The following is an 8,877-nucleotide window of genomic DNA, read 5'->3' as shown; positions in this document are numbered from 1 at the left end:
GAAACAATAGAGAGAGTGAAAAAAACAAAACAAAACAAGCAACTTCAGGAGTTGTGAAGGACACGGATCTTTCAACTGAAATGACAAAGAAAACTCATAATTCTAGAGGTGAGCACAGCAGCTCTTTCGCAAACATCACACTATCCAGTGATGGGTGGAGTCTCTGAAGTGCTCCCAGCCACCCCAACAGCCCAGACCTCTGAGAACACATTATCCGTCCGTCCGTCCGTCCGTCTGTCCGTCCATCCATCCGTCCATCCATCCACCTACCCATCCATCCATCCATCCATCCATCCATCCATCCATCCACCCACCCACCCATCCATCCATCCATCCATCCATCCATCCATCCATTGCTGTTAGTTATGGATGGCATTTGTGGTTGCTAATGAACTACAGAAGTGAAAACAAGCATTCAGGCAGCAACAGACAACTGCAGAGTCCACCATGTGTTCACAGTGTCCTAAAAAACCATGGCTCCACCACAGGACCTCAGGTGAAGACAGTGTGGTCATCATAATAGCCTGGAAGGTTTGGTGTGTGTGTGTGTGTGTGTGTGTGTGTGTGTGTGTGTGTGTGTGTGTGTGTGTTTAATTTAGAAACAGTCACTTATGACCTTTTTTGGGGGATGATGCAAAATGATAAGCAAGAAACGTTCAAGTAGTAGGCAGGACACTCTTTCAATGAGCAGCAGTTTTATTCCTACATTGGTGAGGGTTTGTGCAAGATTCCATATAGGTTTCCTTTAACCATGGTTACATATCTGAAAATATATTAAGCACATACATTATTTAAATAGAAAGACTGATGAGGTTCTTTGCTCAAACAATGCTGGTTACAATGCAATCGTGTGGGTAGATGCTGTAGTGTGGAAAAAAAATACATTTACTGCCATTTTACTAGATTTGCAGAGAACGTAAATGATTTTGAAACCAGGGAAGTGCTCTATTATAGAACATAACAGGTTCAGTTGCTGGGTTTATTTACATGATCTATTACCCTTCACACACGCGGCAGAGCAGCTAAATGCACCTCTGTGGACTTCAGAATTAGTAGGTACAACCAAACATCCAAAGCACACAGCCAGAAGCGACTTCTGCTCTAAACCGTGCATGCAGGGTATGTGAGCCGTGAACTGTTCTCTGTGTGATGGAGGTTAAGCAAGAGAGACTTGCTCTTTGTTCTTGGAGAACTGAGCCTCACAGACAATGGCCAAGATGAAGTGCTCTTTAAGTGGGGACCTTGTGGCCTCTCTTGTCAGTGTGGCTGAGGCCAGAAGACTCTGACCTCTGGTGTAGACCTTCCCACTAACTGGCAGATGGAGGCTGTTGGATATTTAAAGCCACAATCACTCCGGCTCCTTTCTCAAGGCATATTTACACACATAGCTCCTAAAACACATCTCAGACTTAATGGAAATGCTTACTTGCCTTGGGGTGAGGATGGCATTTTTTTTTTTAAAGAAAATTACTTGAGGCAGAGAATAACCCAAACTAACCCTTCTTGCAACTATTCTGAGAGGAGACATGTAACATTTCTCTGACACTATTTACAGTTTTGAACAACTTTCTTTGGTTTCTTACGTAAGATCATGTGCATTATTGGCATATAGGTTAAAAAATAATCTTTGGCATATCTTTCAATAGATCTTTTATATTTCCATTATGTACACTTCTATTTTGGGGAGCATTCACCAACAATGTCTTTACTTAGCGAATGCTATCTATATAGACAATTCTTAAAAAAAAAAATAAAATGCATGTAGTTATTCCAAGGAAGCCATCTTCAGTCAAGTATTTTCAGTCAGAAGTGTTTTCAGGGCTACACACAGTTTTAGAAGAGACCAGAATCTGTGCTGTTATCATAGCTGCATCAAATGGCACCCTGAGTTTTAACCGAAATGGCCAAACACTGTATCCTATACAGTTATCCTACATTATAAGACTCTAAGGTGCTGTGTCTGCAGTGACAAAGCCAAGCCCTGTAAACTTAGTCACACACCTGGTTAATTCAAAAGCCAAGGGAGCCAGTCCAATGGCTGAATCAGCTAGATAGCCTGACCTCCGTGGTCACGGTGAATCCCATCAACAGGCACACAAGTCAGAGGTCCTTTACCTGAAATGATTTCCACCAGAATCTGATTTTAAAATAAATTTGGAATATTTGAATAAATAGGAGTCTTGAAGGTGAATCCCAAGTCTAAACATGAAGTTCTTTTCAGTCTCTCATGTACCTTGTGCGCATGGCTGACGGTAAGTTTACATGGTAGTTTTTAATGGATCTGTGTTTTCTTAGAGATTGCACGAGGCCAGCCGTGGAGTCAAGTCAGTGCTCAAGTCAAGTCTTGCACTTGGGAGCATTTTGAGTTTCAGATTTGGGGGTTCGGGATGCTCAGTCTACCTGTCCTAATAGAAATACATGATGAAATGTTCAAAAACCGTCCCATGAAGGAAACGGGGCAGTCTGCCTTCCCGATGTCTGCCTTGGTGGTCTCTTCTCCAGCAGTTTCCTTCCTCTCATCATTTCACTTCCTCTCCGCAGCCGTGGCCCAGCTTCCTTTGCCGTGAAAGATTCTTTGAACACCGAACTTCTCAAGCTTGGATTAGCGATCCTTGGAGTGGTAACGGGGATTCAGGCAGGTGTGCCACACTTCCGCTTCCGCCGACTCCTCGGGGATGGGAGTTCACTCTCCGTGTCAGCTCATGCCTCCTTACAACTTTTATCTAGTCAATCACATTCTCCCCCCCCCCCCCCCCAACACACAATGAAACAGAACTCAGAAAACCTCCGAACTGTTTCTACAAACAAGCTGCCACCGTTTATTACTTACTCAGCTTGGCATGGTCAGGTTTGGTCAGCTTGTGTGAACAAAAATTCTAGAGTGTTCCATCGCTGGGGCTCTGAGGCAAATATCTAGTAACTTTAGGATTCAACCTTCTAAAACGCCCATAAACTAAACTGAACAAGAATTTATTACATGACAGATCTTTCTTTTTCTCTCTCTCTCTTTCTTCCTTCCTTCTTTTTGTGAGGGGATCAGAAAGTGTTTAATATAAGGAGTTAGAGCCTTAACACGGAGCTAAGAGAAGCACTGTGCAGTGGATCATGAGTGCCCTATTTTTGTATTGCTGGACATCTGTTAAAACGTTTCACAGTATTTTCTCATATCATTTTGGGCTTTCCTCCAAGAGGTAATAACAAAATTAATTACAGAGCCTCCTAAATATAACTGACCCCAGATTGCTATGTTGTTGCCGTTTCAATGTTGAAAAATTAAAGTCTTAATCACTCCTGTATGGTGTTGAGGTTATGAGATGCTAGCAGTGTGTGGAAGATGAGATGAATAGAAGATAAAGGCACATTCGCCCAGCACAGTGAGCCATTCACCAGGAAGCAGCAGCAAGCAAGGGGAGGGTGGAAGGCCGGGCACTAAAGGGTGGAAGTTCCTCAAGATGAACGTTTGCAAGCCCAGACAGGGAGATAGATGCATCTTTGAACAATCTGATTCAAGAGTGGGAAAGTTGGCAGCTTTCCAGAGTAACGCAGACTTGCAATGTGAAATTGATTTAATCTGAAAGACTAGAGGAGTTAATTATAAGGAACCTGGGTAAATAATTATTAAGATGCAAAACAGACTCTCTCAAAGTCTGAGAGCCTTGAAGTACTTGACAGCTTTAGTTGAGTACAGAGCTGCTCTCAGGTGCAGACAGGATGTCCGACACGGTAGTAAGTGGAGTGTTTACCGAGGCACAGCCATGTGAAGCAATTAAGGGGAGATGCACCCAACAGAAGGAAGGGCCAAAGAAACCTTTCTTTCTTTTTCTCCTTACTTATTTTGTGGTACCTGAGACTAAACCCAGGGCCTCCCATGTGCCTGGCAAGCATCCTATCGGTAGTTACATTTTCAGTCCAGCTCTCCGCTAAGTTTGATGGGTAGATCAACTAGATTTGTATTAGATCTTTTCAAGAGAGAAATTACACAGAAGTATTTGTTGCTAAGGGGGCTTTAAAACTTGTATAGAGGAGGTATTAGTATTCCCTGGAATAGAGAGCAAGAATGCATGGTGTCCCTGGGCTGCATGGCTGTGCTCATTTCTGTACCTCTGACTTCACCCAAGCTGCTTTGAGAGGTGTGTGAGTTACGGCTACAGACCTGCAGGGGCTTTGTGGTGGTAGTCCCTGCGTGTGCAACGAACTGCTTTCTCTTCTGCATCTAGTGACTTGCCATAGAAACAGCTCCAGCCCTTGCTGGCAGGTGCCTCAAGGAAGGCATCGCTCTGGTCCCCTGCCCTCACCCAGACCCTCTTCCACTTCCTATTGAAAACAATAACAACATTAATTTCACTGCACCTTGCTTCTCTCCTTGAGGACACAGAGAAACAGATTTCGGAACAGGGCCCAACAGGTTCCAGGCCCTTGCTGGAACTTTTCTTAAAATGAAAATGGACTTCCTTTTCCAGGTCATGAGCATGCTTTGCACCAAGCAACATCGTTTTACAACTCTACCCCCTCCCCTTTCTTTTCTCTTCTCAGAGGGGAGGAGGGAGAGATACACACACAAGCTTGCTACCTCTGAGCTGCTCCCTCGACCTAGCTTTTTTTCTTTTTCCTCTAAGAAAACCATTCCTAACACACAACACACCCAAACCATGCCTGGCCTCCATTTTCTCCCTAGTTACCGCTATATGCTTACACCTCTCCCCCTCTTTTTCCTGTTCCCAAGATCCGCCATGTTTCTGGCCGCAGGGCCAGAGCTGCTCAGTATCATTGTCATGGGGGCACAGAGCACAGGGACATCGGGAGAACTCTGAATGTTGTTCACAGGGATCCTTAGGACACAGCTCCTCTGTTTCTATAAACTTCGAACACTCCCTAAAAACATTTCCAGGCTGGGTGTGGAGTTATGTAATTATCTGTATCACATTATATTTACAAACTAAGGTTACAGTGATAAACACCTATACAATAGGTATCGTTAATTATTTTCAATTGTTATGCCAATTATATCCATTTTATTGTGGGAATTTATGATACATGGCAAAGATGCCTATGTTCGAGAGAAGCTGCTGTTTCTGGAAATGAAGCTCTGAGGTCAGAAAATGTGACGTCACACTCAGGCACCCACAGGACTCTCTCTAGACCTTCCTCAGGAAACATCTACGAATCAGACCTTGATCTGGCCAATGTCCACTCTCTGAGTCACTTGGGATTATTTATAGTCAAATAAAGCATAAATCTTAATGATAAAATTGGTAGGGTGTGTGGCGTTGCTTACAGTAAACTGAGCTTCAGGTGAGAACTTGATAACATTTTAACTGCATCAACTTACTTAGAAAGAGCATTTGAAGGGTTTTTAGACTAAGGAGAGCTGGTGTGTGTGTGTGTGTGTGTGTGTGTGTGTGTGTGTGTGTGTGTGTGTGTGTGTTTTACCACCACTCTTTAACTCATTATATATGATGTAGCTATTTCTATGGACATGTTGGCATACCATGCTTTCTCTGATCAGGAACATCACCTGCCACTGTAACTCTTTCCAGAGGAGAACCAGCTGGGACTGTTGCAGGTGGCCCGCTGCTGTGTGCTGGAGGTTCCTCATCCCTGTTAGTATTGCTCGCTATGGCACCCCTTAACCCCGTGGTCACTGCAAGCTTCAAGTTGACCCTGGGAGGGACCCTGGGACCCTGGGAGGAGTCAGACAAAAAGCTTCTAGCTTAGACAACAGCAAGCTCAGCTTTGGTGCTGTCGAATCCTCCTTTTAATTCACTTCATTTATTTTTAATTTCTTGGCATATGGCCTACCACAAAGGTTTGGCCACAGCCCTAATCTTTTTTGACTATTATATTCCTTAGATCCCAGGGTCCATTCATAAGAAAGCAGCTCAACATAGCTAGCCTCATGGTATGCTCTCTTCAGCTCTGACGTTCGCTTACCCAGTGACTATAAGGACAGGTAAGAAACACCCCCGGGGACTGTCCTTGCGACTTCCTCTACACACTTTTCACCCGTGGCCCTGTCATACAGGCTGTATGGGTCTATGTACAACAAGCCATGAACACTTTAGTGTGAAAATATATAAAGCTTAATTTTAAACATTATGAAAAATACATATTTACAGGAGAAACTACAAAATACAAGTATGTACAATAATATCTGTTACCTTTAAATTACATAAATTCTTTAACATTCTCCAGATTAATAAATTATACATAGTATCAACAGAAATGGCTGGCACCCCCACAGGGCATGAAGCAAGGTTTTGTTTTTGTTTTTTTGTTTTTGTTTTTTTTTAAAGTCACACAGTGAAACGCTTTTATCCAGGGGATCTTCAGGTGAATTCTTAATGTCTCGAGTAGATTGCATCTGGAAGCAAAGATGGTATGGTTAGAAACTGTAGAGCAGTTCTCAACCCGTGGGTCACATTCCCTTTGGGAGTCGAACGACCCTTTTTACAAAGGGTTGCATATCAGATATCCCGCGTATCAGATACTTACATTGTGATTCAAAACAATAGGTAAAGCACAGTTATGCAGTGGCAGTGGAAATGTTATGGTTGGGGTCACCGCGACGTGAAGAGCTGCATATTAAAGGGTCAGAGCATCGGGAAGGCTGAGAGCGGCTGCTGTAGAGAGACTGCCTCCATTGTCCTACTTCTGAGATGTATACATGGAAGACACTGGTGGATATCACCCAAGTGATTTAGGGCATCACTAAGCTCTTTAGGATAGAGCATCACTATGGAGCTAGCCCATCCTCTTTAGAAAGGCAGAGTCCTGGACTTGGAAGGGACTCCTGTTGCCCATGCCTTGCCTCTGAGTTCCAGAGGCAGGCCAAGGCCAGGACACAGAGTACTCTGCCTGAGGAGACGTAGAATATGAACTCCTGGCAGCCTCAGAGCTACGTTCTGACTCCTAGCCTTTAGGATAGTAGTTATACTTCAAGCCCACAGTTAACTTCTTCTAGGCACACCCAAGCTTAGTTTTTCAAAGATTCTCAAACAAGTTAACGCAAGACAAAGAACGCTTTTAAGATCGACCCCACCGTCCTCCACCATCCGGGAGTTTCTTAAAAGAGGCTGACAAGCAAAAACCTTAATTTACTTCCCAGATAAATTAGGGGGTAATTATTTACAACACAAAAGATTATCTGATTTGCAGAGCACTCCTCTCAACTGGCTCTCCTTGGGTTCTTTACAGCTCACTGAACAATAACAAGCTGGCTGGGTGGGCAGGAACTAAACTCTTGTAAGAACTGAGAAGGCAGGTCTGAGCTGTGTCTGTTAGAGTGTGAGCAGAACACACAGGGCCTGAGCAAGGATCTGAGGCCTATGATAGCCCTTCCCAGCCTGGGTGGTACTTTTGGCCTCAGTGGTGCGCCAGAGGCAGGGATCTTCTTCTTGCCAGTTAATTATTGCTTGACAAAAGCAAGCACACCTTAAGAAGTTTGTACATTTTTTTTTTAAACTTCTGAATTGTAAAAAAAAAAAAATCTGAAAAATGTTACATACTTGTTCTAGAAGATTTATAAAACGGTCGAAAAAACATCACAGGGTCAGAGAGATCAATTTGACTGGCAGACCTCCTCCCCTTTATTTTTTTCCCCTCTATACATAATGCTTCTGTCTGTTTTTACATTCTGCATTTCTTAACTTGCCCTGCCTTGGTTAAGTTACGGTTTGTCACTTGTCGATATTTGGTCTCTGCTGTAATGTGGTGGGGCCTTGGAGGAGTGGGCCAAGCGGGAGGTGACAGGTGACTGCTGAGAGGTTAGAGTTGGACTCTCGGAGTGGGTTAGGCTTCACAGACATGAACTAGCTCCCACAGGATAGGTTGTTATGAGAGAACAAGCGTGATCCACTCAGCTATTGCTTTCTCTCTCTCTCCACATGATCTCATCTGATCTAACTGGCTGCTGGGACCCATCAGAGGCCAAATGAGTGAAGTCAGCCCACCCAGGGACTCCATTCCTTTTTTCTTTCCCTTTTGTGGTGTGAGCTCTACCATTGAGCTACACCACTACCCCAAACTCCTTGTCTTTATAATGATCTTAGTCTCAAGTGTTTTGTGACAACAACCAAGATAAGCTTCTTTATCAGGGGATCCATACTTACGATGCCATCCTCAAAAATACTCTGGAGCCAGGTAGGGTGGCACGCATCTCTAGTCTTGCTAACGGCAAGGCTGAGGTGGAAGGAAGGGATGCTCTAGCCAAGGCCAACCTAGGCAGTATAGCCTTTACCTCAAACGGCAAAAGAGTCCATTCTTAATGGCTACACTGTATTAGTATCAGTGAGTGTGCTCTGGCATAGCTAGTCCCTGCTATGACTTGAATATAACTTCTGTTTCAAGGGTCCATTATAGTCGAATGCTTGGTCTGCCAGGTGACAGGGTTAGACAATGCCGTAGTGAACCCTTTGGAGGGCAAAGAGTCCTCAGAGGAAGCTCTCTAGGGTAATGCAGTCTTGCCTCTCTCTGTTATCTCTTCTTCTGGTTGGAGATGTGACCTTGCCCTGTCAGGCACTCCTGGGATTCCTATCCACCATTCTCTGTGAAGTCACCGGGACTGAGCCAACACAAGCTCCCTGCTCTTGAACCTCAACAGGGTAAGCTAAACGAGTTTTCTGCTTTATGATGCCAGCCACCTCAAGGATTTTGCTGTGACAATGCCAAACTGACTGTATAGTCCTCTATGGCAGTACTGAATTTTATTCCAACTTGCAACTGAAAAGGCTTTATGCACAAAGTATATTTTGTGTACTTAAGATAATAGGAAGACTACTCGGTCGCAGACATGAATGCATTAAAGCCACTGAAACCCTGACTGCCAAATTCTTCTCACTATCAGTTTTGCGATTTGAACTCTCAATTATGGTTTTAGTG

At 43.9% G+C, this 8,877-nt stretch overlaps 1 protein-coding gene across 2 annotated transcripts in view; it reads right to left on the bottom strand.

The window, feature by feature from the left end:
- Positions 1-675: 675 nt before the first annotated feature.
- Positions 676-8,877, bottom strand: part of Ptprb (protein tyrosine phosphatase, receptor type, B) — a 114,037-nt gene continuing 105,835 nt past the window's right edge. For both annotated transcript variants that reach the window (XM_006513378.4, NM_029928.2), the window contains one exon: positions 676-6,361. In XM_006513378.4, the coding sequence (XP_006513441.1) occupies positions 6,339-6,361 (23 nt within the window). In that variant the 3' untranslated portion in view covers positions 676-6,338. The remainder of the gene's footprint in view (positions 6,362-8,877) is intronic.

This window comes from Mus musculus, chromosome 10, assembly GCF_000001635.26.
Source record: "Mus musculus strain C57BL/6J chromosome 10, GRCm38.p6 C57BL/6J".
Classification (NCBI taxonomy): Eukaryota; Metazoa; Chordata; class Mammalia; order Rodentia; family Muridae; genus Mus; species Mus musculus.
This window is presented reverse-complemented; position numbering and strand designations above follow the sequence as displayed.